The sequence below is a fragment of the Raphanus sativus genome, unplaced genomic scaffold (genome assembly GCF_000801105.2).
Source record: "Raphanus sativus cultivar WK10039 unplaced genomic scaffold, ASM80110v3 Scaffold1421, whole genome shotgun sequence".
Classification (NCBI taxonomy): domain Eukaryota; kingdom Viridiplantae; phylum Streptophyta; class Magnoliopsida; order Brassicales; family Brassicaceae; genus Raphanus; species Raphanus sativus.
The window spans coordinates 814-22,249 of record NW_026616733.1 but is presented as its reverse complement, the minus strand read 5'-3'; the positions used below and the strand labels follow the sequence as shown (position 1 = coordinate 22,249).

The 21,436-nt window shown below is 36.0% G+C and overlaps 6 protein-coding genes across 6 annotated transcripts; 4 read left to right on the top strand and 2 right to left on the bottom strand.

The window, feature by feature from the left end:
* Positions 1-699: 699 nt before the first annotated feature.
* Positions 700-1,245, top strand: LOC130504208 (uncharacterized). Its single transcript, XM_056998794.1, has one exon. It carries the CDS (start codon positions 700-702, stop codon positions 1,243-1,245), a length of 546 nt encoding a protein of 181 aa, XP_056854774.1.
* A 1,713-nt stretch (positions 1,246-2,958) lies between these two features.
* LOC130504207 (probable WRKY transcription factor 4) lies at positions 2,959-5,650 on the top strand. Its single transcript, XM_056998792.1, has 4 exons — positions 2,959-3,483; positions 4,074-4,702; positions 4,779-4,946; positions 5,023-5,650. The coding sequence occupies exons 1-4, from the start codon at positions 3,040-3,042 to the stop codon at positions 5,285-5,287; spliced, it is 1,506 nt and encodes a 501-aa protein (XP_056854772.1). The 5' UTR covers positions 2,959-3,039; the 3' UTR covers positions 5,288-5,650.
* A 90-nt stretch (positions 5,651-5,740) lies between these two features.
* On the bottom strand, positions 5,741-8,965 carry LOC108811238 (uncharacterized). The gene is made up of 10 exons (XM_018583283.2): positions 8,743-8,965; positions 8,315-8,418; positions 7,856-8,205; positions 7,686-7,772; positions 7,311-7,580; positions 7,075-7,213; positions 6,684-6,984; positions 6,390-6,584; positions 6,152-6,274; positions 5,741-6,041 (listed from the first exon to the last, which is right to left on the bottom strand). The coding sequence occupies exons 3-10, from the start codon at positions 8,133-8,135 to the stop codon at positions 5,928-5,930; spliced, it is 1,509 nt and encodes a 502-aa protein (XP_018438785.1). The 5' UTR covers positions 8,136-8,205; positions 8,315-8,418; positions 8,743-8,965; the 3' UTR covers positions 5,741-5,927.
* Positions 8,966-9,967: 1,002 nt separating this feature from the next.
* Positions 9,968-11,136, bottom strand: LOC108843571 (uncharacterized). The gene is made up of 3 exons (XM_018616803.2): positions 10,758-11,136; positions 10,625-10,683; positions 9,968-10,396 (listed from the first exon to the last, which is right to left on the bottom strand). Exons 1-3 carry the CDS (start codon positions 11,134-11,136, stop codon positions 9,968-9,970), a joined length of 867 nt encoding a protein of 288 aa, XP_018472305.2.
* A 3,922-nt stretch (positions 11,137-15,058) lies between these two features.
* On the top strand, positions 15,059-17,557 carry LOC108832043 (replication protein A 70 kDa DNA-binding subunit C-like). Its single transcript, XM_018605536.1, has 11 exons — positions 15,059-15,196; positions 15,297-15,564; positions 15,646-15,742; positions 15,830-15,954; positions 16,052-16,136; positions 16,244-16,379; positions 16,488-16,687; positions 16,770-16,893; positions 16,978-17,154; positions 17,235-17,288; positions 17,381-17,557. Exons 1-11 carry the CDS (start codon positions 15,059-15,061, stop codon positions 17,555-17,557), a joined length of 1,581 nt encoding a protein of 526 aa, XP_018461038.1.
* A 1,040-nt stretch (positions 17,558-18,597) lies between these two features.
* On the top strand, positions 18,598-21,192 carry LOC130504206 (uncharacterized). The gene is made up of 10 exons (XM_056998791.1): positions 18,598-18,658; positions 19,127-19,223; positions 19,337-19,461; positions 19,551-19,635; positions 19,727-19,862; positions 19,945-20,144; positions 20,251-20,374; positions 20,481-20,657; positions 20,753-20,806; positions 20,884-21,192. The coding sequence occupies exons 1-10, from the start codon at positions 18,598-18,600 to the stop codon at positions 21,190-21,192; spliced, it is 1,368 nt and encodes a 455-aa protein (XP_056854771.1).
* Positions 21,193-21,436: the final 244 nt, after the last annotated feature.

The window sequence follows — 21,436 nt, the reverse complement described above, 5'->3', positions numbered from 1 at the left end:
GTGATACCCTTCCTTCTTGTCCTCAACTCCTTATATAGTCTCCTAGGTCGGTTAGTCTCGACCTAATTCGCTTCCCTTTGGTCATGGGCTTTTCGATATACAGGCCCAATCGGGATGACTGCTCGGCCCGAGCTGTTTGGTTGCTCGCTTCGGCTGCTCGTCCTCTAGCTAAAGTAGTCACGAGCCGAGTCGGGGTCAGTCGAGGAGCCGACGCCGAGCCGACCGCTCCCTCCTTGATGGTAATGGGCCTCCTGTTCGCTGGGCCTTGTGGGTGGTGACAATCCATCCCCAACAATGATGATGATAGGAATCAGGAAAGAATGAACGAAAAGGACGAAATTGTGCTAAGGATCAAGTCCTTGATTTCCTTAATTAAGGACTCTTTCTTAGGTACAGTAATTGTTTTAATATTTTTTAATTCATTTTGCAATATTAAATGAATTTCCTTTTGTTTTTGTTAATATGAAACCAAGTCATATGTTGCTTATATATTTTGATTTTTTCCATATTACTAGATCTTTTTCTTACACAACTAAAAACAAATTAGAATTCATATAAAGGCTATAACTGTAATTACAAAAGAAAACTAATCCAATGCGTGTATGGAAAAAGGAGAGCTCTATATATAACATTATCTAACCTAATACTTATTCAGATATCGACCCTTGTCTCCTCGGTTGACGGAAAGATCCTATCATAATGGGAAATTACGTCTCCTACTATCTACACAACCAAAGCCAGCAGGAAGATTCGTCTATAGAAGTGTTCATGAAAGGAGGTGCGTGCAAAGAAGTATTCACTGCTTTTCAAGATTGTGCCAAGAAAGCTGAGAAAAACAATGAAAGTATCGGCATTAAGTGTTATCCTATGATGGAGAAGTGTATGTTGGCTCATTCTGAATACTATTATCCCATCCTGGAGGCTGAGAAAAATGCAACGGAAGTGATGATTAAGGATTTCCTGCCGTCAACTGCTGGGCGAGATCTAACGGAAGGTAAAGAAGACGCAGAGGTGGAGGAGGAAGCAAAGAGAATCTTAGCCGTTATGGAAGGAGGTGGATGTAAAGAAGCTTTCAAGGCCTACCTAGATTGCAGTGACGAAGCTGAGAAGAAAAAGGAAGAAACATCAGCCAAGTGTAGCCAGCAGATGTCCAAGCTAGTGAGATGCATGCATGCTAACCCTGAGCACTTTCAATTTATTCGTGCAGGGGAAGAACAGATGAGGAGGGAGTTAGAGTCCTTGTGACTGAGAGGATTTTTAGGTAGTTTTTATGGGGTTTTTAAGGGGATAAAATTGTTTGCTGGTTATTACATGGCTCTCTAAAGATCATTACATTGTTGATGCCCATTAATCTTTCAGTCAAAAACTGGTTTGCTTAGCTTCTTGCATGGTACACTGTTTTTACTTGCTCTGTAGCTGGGAAAGTTTATATATATATATATATATGGCTAATGTCAGTAAGCAATATCATCTAGATAATTAAGCTCAGATTTTGTATGCTTCGATTTGGAGATCCAATCTTTCTGAAGGGACTCCAAAACGCTTTAAGATGTGAAAAGGTAGTGTTGCGGATTGTGTCAATCAGTACTGTCAAGAAGTAATCGAGTCCATTGCACCCTTGATCCGGGGTTTTCTCTCTTCAAGCACCTATTACGTGTATACTGCATTGAGTACATGTTCAGTTATTGAATGAATACAAGAGATGTTGGATTTTTTCTTTTGGAGTAAGGAAGCTATATGTACCTGGAGGAGGCGAGAGGGACATATGGGATGATAGCAACAATGCAGAAGAAAGTGTTGCACATTCCAGTTTTGTTACAAGTGTTCTATACGTGTGAAGTCTCCCCAACCTTAGTAACAAATGTAGAACTCGATGCTTGGAAGAGCTTAACATGGCTAGGTCAAGAAGAAACCAGACAATTATATGTATGATTAGGCTTTTATTGGCAGCCCATTAAGATAGAAAATGGGCCTTTGAAATAGAATGTCAGCTGTCATTTATGGATTCATTTCATACACAACGTGGAGTAGCTGTGGCCTTGTCCTGCTTGCCTCTTCACTCCAGGTTCATCGTACAATTACAAGACCGACGCTTTTGTAAAGGTGAAACCTAAACTGAAATCGAATTACTAGATCAATCTGGTACAAATTTTGTTTTCTTCTTAGTTGAGGACCTTGAGGTTAATACTCCATATTTCTTTTAATACTATTATTACTTTTAATTCCAGTTTTATTGACCATGACACGTACCATAAAAGCTGTAGCAAAAAAAAGAGAGTTTCATATCAAAATTTTATATCCGATTTAAAATCTATTAAAAATGTAAAAGGTGTAGTTTTTTTTTTTTTTGCTTAAATTTGAAGTAAAAGGTGTAGTTTCTTGTGAAAATATTGAAGTATGCATCTATTTTTTATTTTGTTTTAAAAAACTATATATCCGTAAGCAAATACAAATCATCCAATAATATATCGTCTTCTAAGACATTGTCCAAACGTGTAGAGATATTCTTTTTACATATCTGCATCGTAGACTTTACTATACTGCGAGAAGACAAATACTCCCTCCGTTTCAATTTAATTGTCGTTCTGGAGCAAAATTTTCGTTTTAAAATAAGTGTCGTTTTAAGATTTCAATGCAAAATTTATTAACAAGATTCTTAAATTCATTTTTCTATTGGTTGAAATATGGTTAGATGTATAGGTAATTGTGTTTTTATTTTGGGAATATACAAAATCATATGTTTTATTAATATGTGTGCATAAAACTAGAACGACAAATAAACTGAAACGGAGGGAGTAGCTTTTAATCCTTTTATGTCTCCAGATCTGTTTTTATGGAACATAAAAGTAAATTAAAAAAACTAGAAATCTCCATTAAAAAGACGGCAAAAAAAAAAGCGAAGTGAAACACGACACGGATTCACACAGACAGATATATACAAAATGGATATTTAGATTTTAGAGAAGTAAGCACAAAAAAAAAAGAACCTTTTTGTTTTGTTTTCATTATTGGGTTGTTCTCTCTCTCTCTCTCTATACGATGTCGGAGAAGGAAGAACTTCCGTCGACTTCAAACAAGTCAACCGGAGCTCCGTCGCGACCGACTTTGTCTCTCCCTCCACGCCCCTTTACCGAGATGTTCTTCAACGGTGGAGTTGGATTCAGCCCTGGTCCCATGACTCTGGTCTCAAACATGTTCCCCGATTCAGATGAGTTTAGGTCTTTCTCTCAGCTCCTTTCCGGAGTCATGCCTTCTCCAGCTCCAGCTCCAGCTCCAGCGGCTGCATCTTCCGCAGCTAGTGAAGAAGAAGGGGATAATAATAATAGCTCGAGCGGTGATGTTGACCCGAGATTCAAGCAGAGCAGACCCACCGGTTTGACGATTTCTCAGTCCCCGTCGACGATGTTCAACGTACCGCCGGGGCTAAGTCCTGCGATGCGGCTGGATTCGCCGAGCTTCTTGGGTCTTTTCTCTCCCATTCAGGTTTTTAAGATTTGATCAAACTGCTTTTGGTGTTTAAAGTTTAAAAATCTATTTATGGAAACCGAAAGTTTAGGGCTTTCTGTATTGAGCTGTTTCTTGTTTTTGTTACTTGGTTGCCTCTGCTCATGAATAAAGATAACCACTTTTTTTTTCTTGTTAGCAAAAAATCTAGGTGAGATTCCATTTCATAACAGATCATAAACTTGTTGTAACCATTTTGGTTGGAAGATAGGGGAGAAAATGAAAAAAACATTCAAAAACATCTTAGGTCAAATTTGGAGATAACAAATTATAGTTGAATTGGGGTTTAATTAGAAACATTTGGGGGAACTTTGTAGCTCAGCTGTATTCTTGACAAGGTATGAACTTTCAGAAAAAAAGAAAGGTTCTTGTGGATCAAATACACTCATCAAAGTTTGGGCTTGCTCTTTGTCTTTATGACCTGATGATATTCTTTGATTCTGGTACAATATGTAAATGGTTTCTTTAGGAAGGCCCTGTGCTATTCTCTTTTGGCAACTAACTAGCTGGTTTCATTTTCTCTGCATCTCCCTTGTCTAATAACCGGAAAATATGTAACAAATGTGCAGGGATCATATGGAATGACACATCAGCAAGCTCTAGCACAAGTCACAGCACAAGCAGTTCAAGCCAATGCTAATAATATGCTGCTACCACAAACCGACTACCCTCCTCCTTCCTCTCAGGTTTCATCTGTTCAACCACCTCAGAACCAGACCACAGCTCCGAGAGAAACCTCAGATACGACCACCATCATCGAGCACAGGTCACAGCAGCCTCTAAACGTTGACAAACCAGCTGACGATGGCTATAACTGGAGGAAATACGGGCAAAAGCAAGTCAAAGGCAGCGAGTTCCCTCGAAGCTATTACAAGTGCACGAGTCAGGGGTGTCCTGTCAAGAAGAAAGTCGAGAGGTCTCTCGATGGACAGGTAACGGAGATCATCTACAAAGGTCAGCACAATCATGAACCTCCTCAAAACACTAAGCGAGGCAACAACAGAGATAGCACAGCTAATCTAAACGGGAGTTCGGTTAATAATAGTAACACCGGTAATAAAACGACGAGGGAACAACATGAAGCAGCAAGTCAAGCTACAACAGAGCAAATGTCTGAGGCAAGTGACAGTGAAGAGGTTGGTAATGGAGAAACTGGTGTGAGGAAGAAAGTTGAAGATGAGCCTGACCCCAAGAGAAGGTATATATATAGTTATAAGCTTTGATGATGATTTGATCATTCATTGTTTTGATGAGAGAGATGTTTGAATGTGCAGAAGTACAGAAGTTCGAGTTACAGAACCAGCTGCTGCTGCTACTTCACATAGAACTGTGACAGAGCCTAGAATCATTGTTCAAACGACGAGTGAAGTTGATCTATTAGATGATGGATATAGGTGGCGTAAATATGGACAGAAAGTTGTCAAAGGGAACCCTTATCCCAGGTAATACACAGACTAATCCATCTACTGATCTAGCTATCGCTGCTTCATAATGTTTCTCTTATTGATTGATCCACAGGAGTTACTATAAGTGCACAACACAGGGATGTGGAGTGAGGAAACATGTAGAGAGAGCAGCAACAGATCCAAAAGCTGTAGTGACAACATATGAAGGAAAACATAACCATGACCTTCCTGCATCTAAATCAAGCAGCCATTCCGCTGCAGCAGCTGCACATTTAAGGCTAGAAAACCGACCGGGCGGTTCGGCTAACTTAAATCAGCAGCAGCAGCAGCAGCAGCCTGTTGCGCGTCTAAGGCTGAAAGAAGAGCAAACAATTTAAGATCTTTTTTTCTCATGACAAAAAGCTTTCAACTTTTATGGAATCTTAGTGGTTGAAGTTGAACAGGTAACTAAATTATATACACAATTGTCTGAGAAGTCTAGCAGTTTACAGGGAAGAAAAAGAGTTCATCAGAAGGGGTTGTAAAACCTTAAAGCTTTGTAGGTTTTTTAAGATGTCTGTTTGTTTACTTTGTGTGAATTCATTTGTACATGAGGAGGAATACTACAGAGAGGGGGTTTGTGTTGTATCTTTGTGTTATTGTTTCAGAGGATGATAGGTTAATAATATACATTCTGTGGATGTATTTATTATCTGTTTTGTAATATTTTGTTTGTTTATTTTTATTATGGTATTACACTATTGACCCAAACTTGCTTTCTTTTGATGTTGGTGTCTCATAGATAGTATTTGCTTAATGAAATTTACAGAGCAAATTGTTTCATTGTACAAATGAATAGTTTTCAATAAGATTAAATAAACTTCTGAGCAAATCTTTGTTTCTATGGTTTCCACAAAAAAGACATTGATCTCTTTTTGTCTTTTCAATACAAATACATGAAAAGTTTCTCTGTTTTTCATTTCTTTTTTTGCTTTTGTCTCTTTGCGTCTCCCATTGGATTGGTTGATCCTTGGATCCTCATGATTGTTTGTTAGTTAAAAGCGTTGGAATCTGTCCGTGATTCACGAAATCAATCTTGTTCAGCCTGACACAACACAGTACTTGCTCTGGAAGTTCCTCTGGTGTTTGAGCCTGTGTTTCAGAAAAAATAACAAAAAAAGGTATTTACTCCAAAAAACCAAAAAGAAAAAAAGAACCTACCAACCAAAAGCTTTGGGAGATTAATTAATTATTACAAGTACCTGAATGGTTAAACCAAGATCAAGGATGCCATTCTTGATCCTATCTCTGAAAGATTCGAGTCCTTTCCTCGAAATGTAGCTGAACCTGTGTATGTCCAGATCTATCTCAAAGTAGTTTGGTCCCTGTGTCCAAAAATGATCAAACACATAATAACATTAGCACCCACAAAGCTGTCAAAAATGAAAATCTCAAGATAGCTTATTGATATAACTCAAAAGAAAGAAGTGTAAATCTAACCCGAAAGAAATCGTGCTGTGGACGAGAGAGAACTGGTTTATCGTTGTAAGCTGTGATGAGTTTTCTCTCGGTAGAACATAGCTGAAGATCCTCAGGATTCACCAAACCGGCCATGATCTTCAACCTCTCTCTGAATGGAACTGTTGATTCTCTTGTGAATCCTTTGACCTTCTCCATCTCATCATCCATAAATCTCTGCACAAGAACCCATAACAAATCTTTAGAACCTCTTTCTTTACAGAAACATTATTATTCCAAACAAGAAAAAAAAAAAGAGATTGTATCCATTAATACCTTGATGGTTTCTTGAAAGTGAGATGAGATCTCTTTGTGATAATTCTCATTTAATTTGAAGTATAAGACTAAGCTAAGTCCTTCACCGTCATAGTCGCCAAACATGGAGGTTGGATACATTGGAAGCTGGATGTTTACTATCAACAGACTAGGGACATCACAGGCTTGTGATGAAGCTTGTTTCAAATTAGGGAGCTCAATGTGCTGAGCAATGTGGTTTATCTTCTTAGGACAAGCGAAAAGATCGATTCCAATAGGTGTGTAAGGACTACAATCTGGTGCTGGACTCTTTTGTTTGTCTCTGCAAAAAAAAAAATTGATATAAACAAATAAAATTTAGATTTGACTATACAACATAAAACTGTTTTGTCTACTTTCTTGAATCCCTAACCTGAAGAAGTTCAATCCACGGAGCTTGAAACTCGACGGAGAAAGCTCTGACCAGCTTCCTTGATTTGTCAGCTTCTCTCCCAAAGAACGTTGAATCACAGAACAGGCTTTTGGTCGGTACAGGAGCTTCTCACCTGAAGCTGTTGTTGTTACACAGTTTTAAAGACATAAAGAAAACGGTCAAAAAAAAAAACATTGAAAGTTATAGAAGACTTTTTTAGTTCCTTTTTTTCTTACGGAAGTCAGATGATGCTGATTTGCTATCGATAGATGTTCTTCGGACAGAGACCATAACAACTTTTGATGATGTCTTCCTGTGATCTTGATGATCTTCACAAGTAGTAGTCTTGAAAGTTTCATGATGAGATTCATCAGCCACTTGGTTTCTCTTTATGCTAACTTCATTCTTGCTTGAGTATGACTCAGCTTTGTTTCCATCTATTGTCAGGTAACTTCCGTAGAACTCTTCGTACTGAATCACTTGTCCCATTGCAGAAGCATTTGCATCTGCAAGAAAAAGAAAAAAAAAAGATAATCATGTTAATAAATCACCAAAAAAAACTACTAGTAATGTCTTAGATTATTGTGTATCAAAAAGCTTTGATTGTTAACCTTCGAAAACACTACTATTTGATCCACCATCAGAGTCAGAGTCAATGTAACTAAAGGAATCATACCAAGCTTCCTCATGTGATATTCCTGTACATATATAGAAAACACTAATCAGATTCAACTCATAAGGTCTTGAGAGTTTTTTTCTTTTAAAAGATATTTGTTCATACGGTTTCCATCGATTTGGCTGCAGTTCCATTGAAGCTGTGTCATGTGGAAATTAGCATTAGACATCTCAGCTCTCTTGCACATCATCTTGGCTGCGCCTTTTTCGAAATCAAGATTCACAAAATCCCTGACGCTCGCATTGCTCATGCGTTTCATAGGAACATCGGGCATCGAAGCCGAGATTCTGGACCGGCATTGGGCAGATCTGCCACCATGTTTGCTATGCTTCTTCTGTTGAAGCTTGTTGCTTAGTTTTCTCTGTGAAGAAACGCAGCCACCCATTCTTTTTTGTTTTTTTGAAGGGTTTCTCTACTACATACACCAGCTAATGAGCTACAACAAACCAAAGAACCTGTTCAAAACAATCAAGACAATAAGGAAATGAATAAGACCCACTATACCAAATACATATGATCTTGTCAGAAGTCAACATCAAAATGCAAAATATTGAGTCTTTTTACCTTTTTTAATCTTTGAGAGAGGTCACCTGTAAGAGCTTATGAAGATATAAAAGAATGCATCAATGTTCATAACAATTGGATGTTGATTCATGTATCTTCAAGACCTTCACAAAAGGAAACAAGAAAAAAGACTCAAACCAACATTTATATTTCTTTTAATTAGCAGATGACTTAAATCATATTTGACATTAAACACCAAAAATGCAGCATTTGATATAGTTTTTTTTGACTTAACCATTTGATATTTGAAACGTGAAAGGTACGAAAAAATCCTGAAAACACATAGTTAAGCATTGTTTTGGAGATCAAGAAAAACTCAAAATCATTTTTGTAGCATACAGCGTGAAATACTTCACTCATTATAGAGAAGAAACCCATTTAAAAAAAAAGATTGAACTTTCTCTCATTCCAAAATCAAGAAAACTAACCAGGGGAGAGGAAGGTGAAGAACAAGAGGAAGAAGAGGATCTTTGAAAAATCCTCTGTTCGTTCTTTCTCTTCTCTGTCTGCCTATCTCTCTGTTTCTCTGTCTTCTCGTGTCAAATAAAAAGTACAACTTTTAATCGCTTACTATAAATAAAAGAGAGAGAGAGAGAGAAAGATGTGAAGAGAAAATAAAGAACCGAACACCACTGGTTCTTAAGTAGTCCGTTTTCTTCGGATCCTCTTTCTCAAGTCTTCTTCTTCTTCCCCGTTAATTCTCTCTCTCTCTATGCTATTAGTATTTTGTATTTTCTTTGTCCATTTTGGTGATATTTTATTACAGACAAAGGTAAAATTTGGTCTAAGGATTGATCCATGAACTTCGCGCGCAGGCAAAAGAAGCAACGTTTTAATTACAGAAGAGATGTGTTATTTTACAGCACGTGTCTCCATTTATGGAATAATACAATACTACTTTTTAACCTCTTTTATTATTTTTATGTCGTCTTCCTCATCGATGTTAATAAATATTCGTATCCATTTATTTATTTCCCGATCATCAATTAAATTAAAAAGTTGATTTATTTATTTATTTGAAGGTTTGGTTATTTTGACAAGAGAAGGCTGGAAAAATGGTGAAGGATATAAAATGTCTACAAGCTAAAATACATTATTCAATAAGTTCATCAAATTAAAGGAGTTTAATAAGACATAAGATATTTGTAAACTGTAACAAAAACAACTAATAGTTTCATATAGAAGCTGTTGATAGAAAAATGTTTAATTATGACCGTCCAGAGATTTGAAATAACATTTTAAAAGAGATTCCTTGTGAAGTTCTCGAGGACCTCATGCTTAGTGTGAGAACCACATGCTTAGTGGTAATCCAAAGAAGATTACATATATATACAGAATCATCCTTTATGTTCAGTTATTACGTTGGTTCAGTGATAGAAAGTACTGTGTAGTTATCCCAGGGGTGTAGTTTTTTTTTTTGGCACCCAAAGAAAAACTTTATTAAGTAACTAAAAGTTCACATAAGGTAGCTTCAAGAGCCAGCCATGGAGTAGCCTTATCTCCCAAGTAACAAAAGTTTGGAGCTCCTGATCGTCCTGCCTTAGAGAGACAGTCCACACGGCCATTAAAAGAACGATTAATAAAGTTAACCGAGAAAAAAGAGAACTCCGAGCATAAGAAATCAATCTCATCAAGTTCAGGACCAAGAGCAGGTCATTCCTGCGGCTTATTTATGAGTCGAACAAGTTGCTGGCAATCTAATTCAACAATCACCTCGCTAGCCCCTATCTTCTTCGTCTCTTTCAGAGCCCAACTTAGAGCTTCAGCTTCAGCATGGAGTGGCGAGGCTACCTTGTCATAGTGCTTAATGCCAAGTAGCCTCACACGTCGGTCTTCAAAGAGGATAAAGCCGAGCTCTGTTCCTTTGTTTTTATCCTTCCAAGAGGCGTCTACCTGGCATATCCATTTGCAGTCGGTGTCACGATGGTCGATGACTTGTCTTGTGTCTTCCGCCGGCTTGCCTCCTTCCGCATTGGTCTCGACGATCTGAGCTATGCGCCACGATTCCGCCTCACTAGTAGCTAGCTGGAGCGTGTCAAGAGGCGTTACGTCCTTTGCGTTGAAGCACTTCTCGTTGCGCGCCTTTCATATATACCAAATCAGCCATGGAAACATAGAGACGTTTCTGTCTTGCATTGATGCATTGGCCACAAGTCCGATAAGAGTATCCATATTCGTATAAATTGATGAACTCGGGAATATACCCGGAGGGGATGGGATTGATGACAGTGCCCAGCATTGCACGGCCGGAGGACATTCAAAAATGATCTGGTTTATAGTTTTCTGCTCCGTACCGCATCTTTGGCACACCGCATCGTTACCATAATGCCTTTCTTTTAGCTTACTCGCAGAGGCCACAAAGCCCGACACTGCACTCCACAGAAAGTGTTTTATCTTCCTCGGGCATTTAACTTCCAGATATTTTTCTTTAGCTCTGTTGTACTTGGCTCCAAAATAGCAGCGGTCTCGTCTTGCTTCCTCTGTTTCACAGCAACCGCGTGGCCTGAGCGAACCGTATAGTTCCCCGAGTTTGTGTGGCTCCATGTATAGGTATCTTGGCGACCAGTACGACTTATTTTAAGAGATAGGACTCGCGGAACATCAACATCTGCCACTAGTTGTTGCACTAAGTTAACATTCCATTCCTTCCTTTCAAAGTCGATGAGATGATGAACCATTAGTCCGGTTTCGGTATTTTCATCTCGAGGAATCGCAGGTCTAGGCGGATTAGTAGGAAGCCACACATCTTTCCATGCTTTTGTCTCTGCTCCCGTTCCTATTTTCCTGTGCAGACCATCGATCAGGACCTGTTTCGCCGCCATTAGACTCGTCCATCCGAAGGATGGGTTATTGGCCTTACCCGTAGTGATCGGGTTCAAGTGCTTGTAGTATCTTCCTTTCAGAATTCTTGCCAGCAGAGAGTGTGGTTTAGTAAGGAGACGCCAAACTTGTTTGGCAAATAGCGCCAGATTAAAATCTCTAAAGTTCCGGAATCCCAAACCACTTTCATCCATAGGAACACAAATTTTATCCCAAACTACCCAGTGTAGACCTCGGTTATTATTTCGTGCTTCCCACCAAAATCGCGCCACTGCGGCGGAAAGTTTATTGCAAATCTCTAATGGTAGGAGATAACAAGACATAACATATCTTGTGATTGTGTCATCCATACTAGATTGTTGTTTATATATCAAAGCCGTCCAAAATAAACTAATTTTAAAATGTTATATTATTGAGCTAGAAAGTGAATAAAACCATTTTAATTAGTTAGTTCAAAGTCCTTTTCGTATGAGAGTAAATTAGTTTACAGATATATATTCTTATCATTTAGTTTTGTTAAATAGTTTCAGTATTTTATTATAATTTTATACTCTTTTTTTGAAAAAAAAATTTATACTCTTTTGGTTGAAGCTGTTATTTGAAAGAGACTTCGCCGATTCTGTATGTTTGTGGAACCAAATTTCTTTATCAATTTTATTTTTAATATATATACAACCAGTTGGTGGTTTCCTCGCTTCAAATTACGTTTAGAAACTTCCAAAACTTAGACCAGTTCCACTTTGATTTATGTTATTACCTTTTGGTATTTGCTAATCGTTACAGCCATACAGATTAATTTCCGACTGCATTAAATAGTAAGATCAGCAACGAGTAACTTAAAATTCCAGTTGCACATATTCTCTTGCATCCATTCCTTTTTTTATAGTACAAGTTCGTTTAGTTGCTACTTAATGATATTTTCAAGAAGACATAAAAATAGATTCTCCAAAATATTTCAACTCTGCTATTGACGGCTCGTATTATCCCCTATTATCTATCGCTGCTTTTTATTCTGAGACATTTAGCTACCCTCATTCTCTATCAATATTAGCATAAAATAGTTGACACCAATAAATGGAAAAGAATTCTTCGGCCAATAATTATAACATTTTTTTTGCTTAAAAGCCTATAATTATATTTGGAAAAATAAATTTGATAGTTATTTTCTACACAGTTATGAGATCATTTATACATTAACATGAAAGCATGAAGAAACGTAAGATGGGTTTTCTACAAAAATATTTTTTTGGTAAAATCTACAAAACTAATTCAACGCCGAATAAATCAAATTTCTCCCAAGTTTATAACATAAAACTATTTTCTTTACCTGGACTATATATTAAGAAACTGTAGTTTAGAGAAAAAAACTGAAGAGTATAATAATAACAAGAAAACCTCGACAGAAGCAAGGCATCCGTTTTCTCACCCAAAAAATACAAAATTAGGTAGATGGGATAACATTTACATAAATGTAATAAGGGTCTCCATTTTAGGTGTGCTTTCTCCAAGCAACCATGTCTTATTTTATCATGATAAACATTTACACAAATTTTTAAATATTACTTTTAGGACTGCCGAATTATTTAACAATTTGTTTGTTGACAACAAATTCTTTTGTATTTCCTTATTTTCCTCAAGTCGTAGTTACTATTCATTATAAAGTAGAATATCAAATAAGATCCAAAACAAAATGTGAAATATCAAATCAATGAAATATTATTTCAAATTTAATAAATTGATTGTTGAAATGCTAGTCATAATATTTTTGTTTTTCCCAATTTTTACAGAAATGCTTGTCCAACTTGCCATATCACTGCAGTTGTTTTGCAAATGTAATATTTTTAACGTATTAGTGTAATATGAGTATGACTACTAGTATACATGGGTATTACAAGTATACCTGATTTACACTCTCTGTAACACGTACATATATAATGTAATCCCCTATATATTAAAAGGGATGCATTATCATTAAATGCTTTCACATTATCTTTGACACATGGCGTTGTCATATTCATTTGCAAACATGAATGCTGATGTGTCATATAGATAGAGCTCCTCATTATTTTGTTTCCTAATTTGGTTAGAAGATAGATCAAATGAGAAACATCCAAAAAAATTACATCGGAAACTTTTATCTACCCATACGAGATAGTATATTGTTATTTCGTTTTAGATCGTCGACATGTTGTGAGCTCCATCTGCATATCTGTCTTCTTCTCCACCTTAATGACGGAGCTCCCATCAGCTTTTAATAAGAAAACAAGACCCTCAACTCCCAATAAGAAAGCAACTTCCTATCTTTTCAGGGATGAGACTCGCAGTATGTCCACGATTTTATTGAGGAGAGAAGCAGGGAAGACTGTTATTGTATATATGACTCTTTCGAGACGCTGCAACATCCAATTATATCTTTATTGGATAGATGTTATGTCATATTTTCAGTATATTAAGGAGCTTGGTTTGAAGGCGGTTCGTTGCTGCATCGTGTATACCGTTGACTCTTATGTTCTGTAAGTATCAAAAGTCGACTTTGACGTAGAGAATCTTACCAGTAACACTCATCCACCAGTTCTCATCCACGCGGTTCTCTATGTCTTTGTTTGTTCCAGAATAGAGTGTTTCGGTACGTCGAGACGTTGCAAGCTTGAATTGATCTTGAAGAGAACTATCAGCTCCTTCCGAGCCTGAACCAGTCGCCTTTGTGTTTCACTGCCAGAATGTTGCAGATTTGTCCGTGTAGTACCTATAATAAGACCGCGTCGTGTGACAAATGTGATCAACTAACAAGTGGATCATATCAGTAGAAGAAGGCTTATACTTACAAGCTCAGTCCGTTTTCGTCATCAGCAGAAATAAGAAGAGAGACTAGAAATGGTCGATACTGCGTCAAACATGAATGGAGAAAGAGAATCAGTACTCATTTGGGAATGTAACGATCAAATGAGAACTCTATAAAACAAACAGATCAAATGTAAATAGATTAACCAGCCCACGAGAGGTGATACGCTTCTCGACAGCAAGCACAACTCACTCTTTTGTCTTCACTCCAATTGACAAATGATGCGAGCTGCAATAATCCCATGCTCATCAGACACTCCATAAATATAATCGAAACTCTAAATATACACAATAGCAATTAAAAAAAGAAAATGTGTTTGAAACTCTGCAATACTCTAACTCTAAGCAATCAAAGAAACAAACTTAATCAAATCATTATCAAAGAAGATTACTAAATCTTCAAAATTAAGAACTGATAAGTAATAATTCAGTCTAGAGTGTCTAAGCAATTAAAGCAACCCAACTAAATCATTATCCAGTGAAGAGGCCTTTCTTCAACTTCTCTCAATGATGATACAATCTATTCTCTATAGCTTCAATGGCAACAGCTCCTCAATATAAAAGAGATATGAACTCATTATTTCAACTCATAAAAATATCAATTAAAGGTTTGTAGACAAGATAACTTCAATGTGATTTGTTAGTATACCTTTCGGGATGAACGTGGTGTGCATGCTCTTACGTGTTACAAGTATGAAGTTGCGATAATAGAGTCATTTATTATGGGATTTTGGTTAACAATTGCAAACCAAATCAATGGTAAAAAGGTGAACCAATTTGGACCGATAGCCGATTTTAACTACCTATGTCTGTCTATTTTAAACTTCATTTAATAGGTCTGACTTTCTGTGCAAGCTAAATATATGTTATTTAAGGTAGAATATTTCGAAGGTATATATTAAGGAAATTTTAAAATCCAAGAGTGATTGGCACGCGAAAAATATATGAGATTGAATGCAGCATTAAACGTTTCCTTGCGCTGGAAGTACTAGGTTTACTGAACCTATAAAAGCAAAGCTACTTCCATTCATCTTTGTAATTCAATACACTCGAAACAAAACATCTTTTACTCATTCATCTATAATGGCTGCGATAACTGCTGTGTGTGATTTGAAACCATTCAAATCAATGTGGAAGATCCGGGTTAAGATTATACGTTTGTGGAAACAATATTCTGCTGCTGGTGGCCTAACGATTGAGATGGTTTTAATCGATTCTAATGTATGAAACCTTACTGTCCAATTTTTCTTAATTTTATATTTGTCTCTATGCTTTATTGATCGTGGTCTAACCAAAATTTTGATGAAATAAACTTCTACAGGGTGTTAAGATTAATGCGTCCGTTAAAAAGGATCTGGTGAATCAGTTTGATTCATTTCTTTCAGAAGGCAGTTCCAAGATTTTCATCAACTTTACTGTCATCCCCTCAGGTGGTTCATACCGAACAACTATTCATCCCTACAAAATTGGGTTCCTTTCCACCACCCGTGTGAGGTGTTGTGATGATTTACCCATTGAGTTAACTGGTTTTCAACCAGTCAACTACATGGACATTCTCGATGGGACACTCAATACCGACTATTTGGTTGGTATGTTATCTCAGTTTGCTAATTTCATTACAATTTTCACAGTAGTTGTTTCCATTATATAACACATATTATTTTTGTCAGATGTAATGGGTCAGATTGTGGAGGTTACCCCACTTGAAGTTGTATCAGCTAATGGGAAAGAGACTAAGAAAATCTCGATTGAGCTTCGTAATGAAAAGTAACTTATTTCGTAATATATTTTCTCCGTTCCTAACTTATATCATATTCAAACTCTTCGCTGAATTTTTTAATCGATTCATTGTAGGGATGAACGTTTGCCAATGGTTTTATGGGGTAACTTAGCTACTGATATCAGTGAGGCTATTCAAAGAAGCAGTGAAAATGTTATTGTTGTTGTTTTACGCTTTGGGAAAATTAAAGTTTGGAAAGGTATTCTTTATAAAACATTTTTTGGAAATTATATAATTAGTTCTTATCTTGAGAGATTGTGCTAAAGAAACTATTTTCATTTTACTGTCAATTGCAGAAGAGCGTAGTGTGTCCAATGCTTATAACGTTTCAGAAGTGGAAATTAACCCTTTTGGTCCCGAGGTGGAGGCTTTTATGTCATTGTAAGTGTGTTGCTTTAAATATTTTTCTCATTTTCATATTAAATATACATTTGTTTTATTACATAATCATGTATATCATTTTTTATACATATTGTGATTGACTATAGGTTACCGAGGGATGAACTTGCATTGTCAATTGTCCAACCCAAACCGCTTTTGCTAACTAATGGTACTGGTGATAAAAATGATTTTTTTGTCAACACTCCTAGGAAAAACATCCAACAGTTGATTGAGTCAAACCAGGTTTGTATGGAATAATTAACCCGTAATTGCTTTACAATGTGATCTGTAGTCATCATTTATTGATTTTGTGTGAGATTTGTGTAATAACCTCATCGTTTTCGTCTATAGGTTGAGCAGTGTATTGTGATGTGCACAATAGCAGCTATTGATTCCGATATGGGTTGGTATTACTTGAGTTGCAAAGTATGTTCAAAGAAGGTGTTACATGTTCCTAACGAAATCACAGAGGATGGAGAAGATGACGATGAACTGGGATTTCACTATTATTGCGTCAAATGCAAGGTGAAGAACCCGAAGTTGCTGCCAAGGTAATTATATAATACAATATGTTTTTAGTATAACTGAACACTATTACTCAACTCCTAATATCATTACTGTCATATATGCTAGATACAAGTTGCATTTGGTTGTGCTAGACAATACTGGGAATGCAAAATTTCTTCTTTTCGATAATCTTGCAGTGCAACTCATTCATCATCCTTGCAATGAGTTGGTTGGACCTAATGCTGAAGAGGTAATGCGTGTTTTCAAATGGTGAACAATGACTCATTATAATTGTATTGTATTTTTGTTTCAATTATGCATGTTCTATTTACAGATGCAAGACCCAGATCTTATTCCTATGGAACTCAAAAATTTAGCTGGGAAAACCTATCTGTTCAAGGTTGCCATTGAGAGAGATAATTTTCTATACAAGAATGGGACTTACAGAGTCCTGAAAATCGTGACCAACATTGAGATGATTACCGAGTTCGAGAACTTGCGTCAACCCCAGGTCCCAATCTCTAAAGTATTTTTTTCCGTTTCAATGTTCCGCTATCACTATATGGCTTAGTAATCCCATTTTTGTTGTAGGCAATGGGAAATACTTTGTGTTTGGAAGATTCTGTGATTTCAGATGCACCGGAGGTAATGTTTTAGTTATCGAACAGCTTAGGTTATTTTTTTTTTATAAATGTGGATTATATTAAGTAATGTTATATTTTCCGAACATATTATAGGGATCCGCAATGTTATCTGGAGGGTCGTCCCAGGATGTTGAAACTAACCTATTGACTCCTGCTAAACGCCCAGCCGCAACCGTTTTTAACTTGGAGGAACACTACGACGAGAATTCTGTTACAAAGAACGCATGTTCCGTTCGGATCAAAAAGGAGAAGACTGACAAAAGTGGCTGAGAGATTCAACGGACTGCAAGACGTTCAAACAGAGGCTTTTGTTTTCATCATGTGCTTTTTTATTATATTGCATTTGTCTTTTTAAAGCCTTTCGAATTGTTGGAAGTTTACTATTCCATAAGTACTTTGGATTTTTTTTAAAATTAATCGAAAAGCCTCTGTTTTATTTTTAATTCTTATATATTCATCTTTCATTAGTTAAAATGTTTCTACTTTATCCCAGATTCAACTAGCCTATCCTTTTCTTAATAGTTTGACAATTTTAATTTTTCGTAAATTTATATACTTTTAGTGTAGCTCATGTTAATACTTAAAAAGAGTGTTTGCAGTAGTTATATATTTGTGTATTTAAACATTAAATTCTTTTATTTCCGTATGAAAATTACTTGGGGAGTTATTAGAATTTAAATATTTAACACTCATGTATTGATACCTAATTTCATAACAAGGTTAGAGGTGGCCTATATTTATCTACGAAAGCAGTGCTAAAGTATAACCAAAATAATTCCTAATGTGCATACAGCGGAAATAGTATATATTACTAGGAAATCTTGAGGAGTTCTCATATATCTTAAAGTTTACGAAAATAATTGAATGAGTTACCTAATATGACAATTATTGGATATATCCATATTTATATGCTTGCGTATGCATCAAGTATAACCATAATTGAAATTATTTTTGACACATTTGTGGGAACTTAAACTATGGCAACAGTATATTATTTTACCATGAGTTTGAAAAAGTCTTTTTGGTAAAATGAACTATTTGTAAATTTACCTTTTACAGTTAGCCGACTATTTAATTGTATCCAGTTTTTTATTTTCTAACTTATAAGTTTACCTACCTTTTAACCTAATGTTAAGTGGGTGAAATATATATATAATACTCAATACCTTACACTTTTGGTCTATCACAAACAGTAAGAACAACGCACAGAAAGGTGTTCGTAGCAATACAACGATGGTTACTTTTGATCAAGTCTCTGCATTGAAACCTTTCAAAACAATGTGGAGAATAAGGGTTAAGATAATTCGTCTATGGAAACAGTACTCTGCCCGGACTGGAGAGAGTATAGAGATGGTTTTAGTGGATTCAAGTGTAAGTAATGTGTGATGTTCTAAATTATTTCTTCTAACGTTATTTTTTGTTTATGCCGATGCCTCTTTGAGACATTAGTTTATTTCTGAAAAATATATGGTTCAGGGTGATAAGATACATGCTACGGTGACAAATGATTTGGTGTCCAATTTGGAAGGATTACTTTATGAAGGGTGCTCTAAAATATTGATTAATTTTGTTGTTGCCTACTCATATGGATCATATCGACCAACCAATCATGCTTATAAAATTCAGTTTCTACCCTTAACCCGTGTTCGCCCTTGTGGAGATTTACCACTACGATTGACTGGTTTCCAGCCAGTGCATTTTATGCAAATCTTAGATGGTCGTCTTAATACCGATTTTCTGGTTGGTGAGTTATCTTATCCCCTCTCTATTTTATCTATATAATAAAATATTTACTCACCTTCGTAGAATGATATGTAATATTTTTGTGCATAAATGTAGATGTTATCGGAGAGGTTGTTGAGGTTAGTCCTCTTGAAATCATTGCCGTAAATGGAAAAGACACACAAAGGATTTCGTGTGAGCTAAGGAATGAAGAGTAAGTTTATACCATAAGAACAATTTTTTATATCTCAACTCTTCAGGGTTCAATTTACGGCACCCCCTTCGTTTCATCGATTTCATTTCATGTTTTGAGTTTATGTCGTGTAGAAGTGTCAAGCTGTCTTGTGTTTTGTGGGGAAAATGCGCATTGGATGTTATCGATGCAATTCAACTTAGACGAGAGAACTCCATTATTTGTGTATTAAGATTTGTCAAGATCAGAGTCTATAAAGGTACTGTTTCTTTGTGTTCTTAAATATCGATTAGCTCTTATCATGAGTGTTGTAATAATATGTTTTTTGCGGATTACATTTATAACTAGAGGATCGAAGTATTGAGAACGCATATAAGGTGTCCTACATAGCGATAAATCCGGAGATGCATGAAGTTATAGCGTTCCAGGCAGTGTACGTTTTTTTGTCTGACCCTATAATATAATATCATGATGCTATGTATATGTTAACTGTATTGTCTTAATTATTTTCAACAATTGTTTAGGTTGCCAAAAGATGCTTTAACGTTGGCTATTGTCGAGCCCAAACCGTGGTCCAGGGTTTCAATGATATCAGAGAATGAGGACTTTTTTATTCATACTCCAAGGAAAACAATCGCAGAGGTTTTGAACACCAGAAATGTTTGTTCTCTAAACCCTCGCAGTAATGTTTTTAATCTTTAGTTCAATATAATTATGTTTCTGTTGAAATGAATTTATATAGGTGGAGAGATGTATTCTTATGTGTACAATAGCAGCGGTTGATTCGGACATGGGTTGGTACTATTTGAGTTGTAAAGTGTGCGCAACTAAAGTATTGACCGTACCAAATGACAATGATTATTCATTCATGCCTATACTGGATGGTGGGTACAAATACTACTGTACTAAGTGTAAGATTGTCGGTCCGAAGCTATTGCCAAGGTAAATTTTTGTGAAGCAAATTATATTTTATATCTATTTACCTCCATTTAAAAGTGATGTATGTATTAATATAAAGTTCATTTAACTTTTTTTTTTAAAAACGTAGGTATAATTTACATTTGGTAGTTCTTGATAATACCAGCAACACCAAATTACATCTAAGTGATAGTCTTTCATTCAAGTTACTACATCAACCTTGCGTTGAGTTAACTGGAAAGGTTAAAAGCGAGGTAAGAAAGATTTTACTTGACGATCATAAACTGAATTGATTTTCTATGTTTGGCCATTATACCTGAATTGGTTCCATTTTGTATCAATTGTGTGTCTTATTTTTAGATTCAGGAACCTTCTTTTTTACCCTCCGCTTTGACTAATTTGGTTGGTAAGACATATCTGTTTAAGATCCTTATCGAGAAGGATAATTATCTTTACAAGCACGAGACATTCAAGGTGGTAAACATTATTACAAACGAAAATATGATCAATAAGTTTGATGTAACTTATTATCCTACGGTATGTTGACCACAATATTTTGAAATAACCAAAAATATATTCTTTCATCAAAATTGATTTTATTTGATAATGTTCATATTTCTTTCTTATTGCAGGAAAATGACCATGTTATGAGCCCATCATTCTTAACTGCATCCCAACGAGCCGTGGTATTGTTTTTGTTTAAAACATCAGTTTTGATATAATTGTGTTTGATATCATAATTATAACAAGGCCATTGTTCCAGGGTGCTACGAAGGAACGTGGTAGTTCCTCCGATGAAAAACTATATAATTATCTGACACCAGCTAAACGAAGTGCAATCCCAATTAAAGATTTTGTGGCAGAATTTGAAGAGATGAATGAAACCAAAGTGTCACCACTATTGAAAGTCAAGAAGGAGGAGAGTGAAGTAATTATCCATAAATATCTGACACCAGCTAAACGGAGTGGAATCCCAATTAAAGATTTGTTGGCAGAATTTGATGAGATGAGTGAAACAAAAGTCCCACCAGCATTGAGGATCAAGAAGGAGGAGAGTGACTTAAGTGGCTGAAGATGATTGCTATAATAATAATCTCAGAGAGAGGCTCTTATATTTCATAATGTTTACTTAGGTTTGGTTTGTCATGGTTTTTATTTCAGTATTATGTTTTGTTAACTTAATTTATTTAATACTCTATCGTATTGGTTTTGTTGAGTATAATGGATTCGTAACTTAATTTATATAAAAATCTAAAACCTTGATTCAAAAGTCTAGATTATAATATAGTCAAATTACATTTTGTTTTTGGTGCTTA

Excerpts from the sequence above, each read along its gene's own strand:
- LOC130504208 (XM_056998794.1), top strand. The coding sequence starts at position 700 with ATGGGAAATTACGTCTCCTACTATCTACACAACCAAAGCCAGCAGGAA.
- LOC130504207 (XM_056998792.1), top strand. The coding sequence starts at position 3,040 with ATGTCGGAGAAGGAAGAACTTCCGTCGACTTCAAACAAGTCAACCGGA. Across the intron at positions 3,484-4,073 it reads GTCTTTTCTCTCCCATTCAG|GGATCATATGGAATGACACA; the intron begins GTTTTTAAGATT and ends ACAAATGTGCAG. Across the intron at positions 4,703-4,778 it reads GAGCCTGACCCCAAGAGAAG|AAGTACAGAAGTTCGAGTTA; the intron begins GTATATATATAG and ends TTGAATGTGCAG.
- LOC108811238 (XM_018583283.2), bottom strand. The coding sequence starts at position 8,135 with ATGGGTGGCTGCGTTTCTTCACAGAGAAAACTAAGCAACAAGCTTCAA. Across the intron at positions 6,585-6,683 it reads ACTTTCAAGAAACCATCAAG|AGATTTATGGATGATGAGAT; the intron begins GTATTAATGGAT and ends GTTCTTGTGCAG. Across the intron at positions 6,042-6,151 it reads ATCTTGGTTTAACCATTCAG|GCTCAAACACCAGAGGAACT; the intron begins GTACTTGTAATA and ends TCTGAAACACAG.
- LOC108843571 (XM_018616803.2), bottom strand. The coding sequence starts at position 11,136 with ATGGCGGCGAAACAGGTCCTGATCGATGGTCTGCACAGGAAAATAGGA. Across the intron at positions 10,684-10,757 it reads CGCTGCTATTTTGGAGCCAA|TGTCGGGCTTTGTGGCCTCT; the intron begins GTACAACAGAGC and ends TGTGGAGTGCAG. Across the intron at positions 10,397-10,624 it reads GGCATTATGGTAACGATGCG|GCGCGCAACGAGAAGTGCTT; the intron begins GTGTGCCAAAGA and ends TATATATGAAAG.
- LOC108832043 (XM_018605536.1), top strand. The coding sequence starts at position 15,059 with ATGGCTGCGATAACTGCTGTGTGTGATTTGAAACCATTCAAATCAATG. Across the intron at positions 15,565-15,645 it reads CAATACCGACTATTTGGTTG|ATGTAATGGGTCAGATTGTG; the intron begins GTATGTTATCTC and ends TATTTTTGTCAG. Across the intron at positions 16,894-16,977 it reads TTGGACCTAATGCTGAAGAG|ATGCAAGACCCAGATCTTAT; the intron begins GTAATGCGTGTT and ends TTCTATTTACAG.
- LOC130504206 (XM_056998791.1), top strand. The coding sequence starts at position 18,598 with ATGGAAACAGTACTCTGCCCGGACTGGAGAGAGTATAGAGATGGTTTT. Across the intron at positions 19,636-19,726 it reads GTTATAGCGTTCCAGGCAGT|GTTGCCAAAAGATGCTTTAA; the intron begins GTACGTTTTTTT and ends ACAATTGTTTAG. Across the intron at positions 20,375-20,480 it reads CTGGAAAGGTTAAAAGCGAG|ATTCAGGAACCTTCTTTTTT; the intron begins GTAAGAAAGATT and ends TCTTATTTTTAG.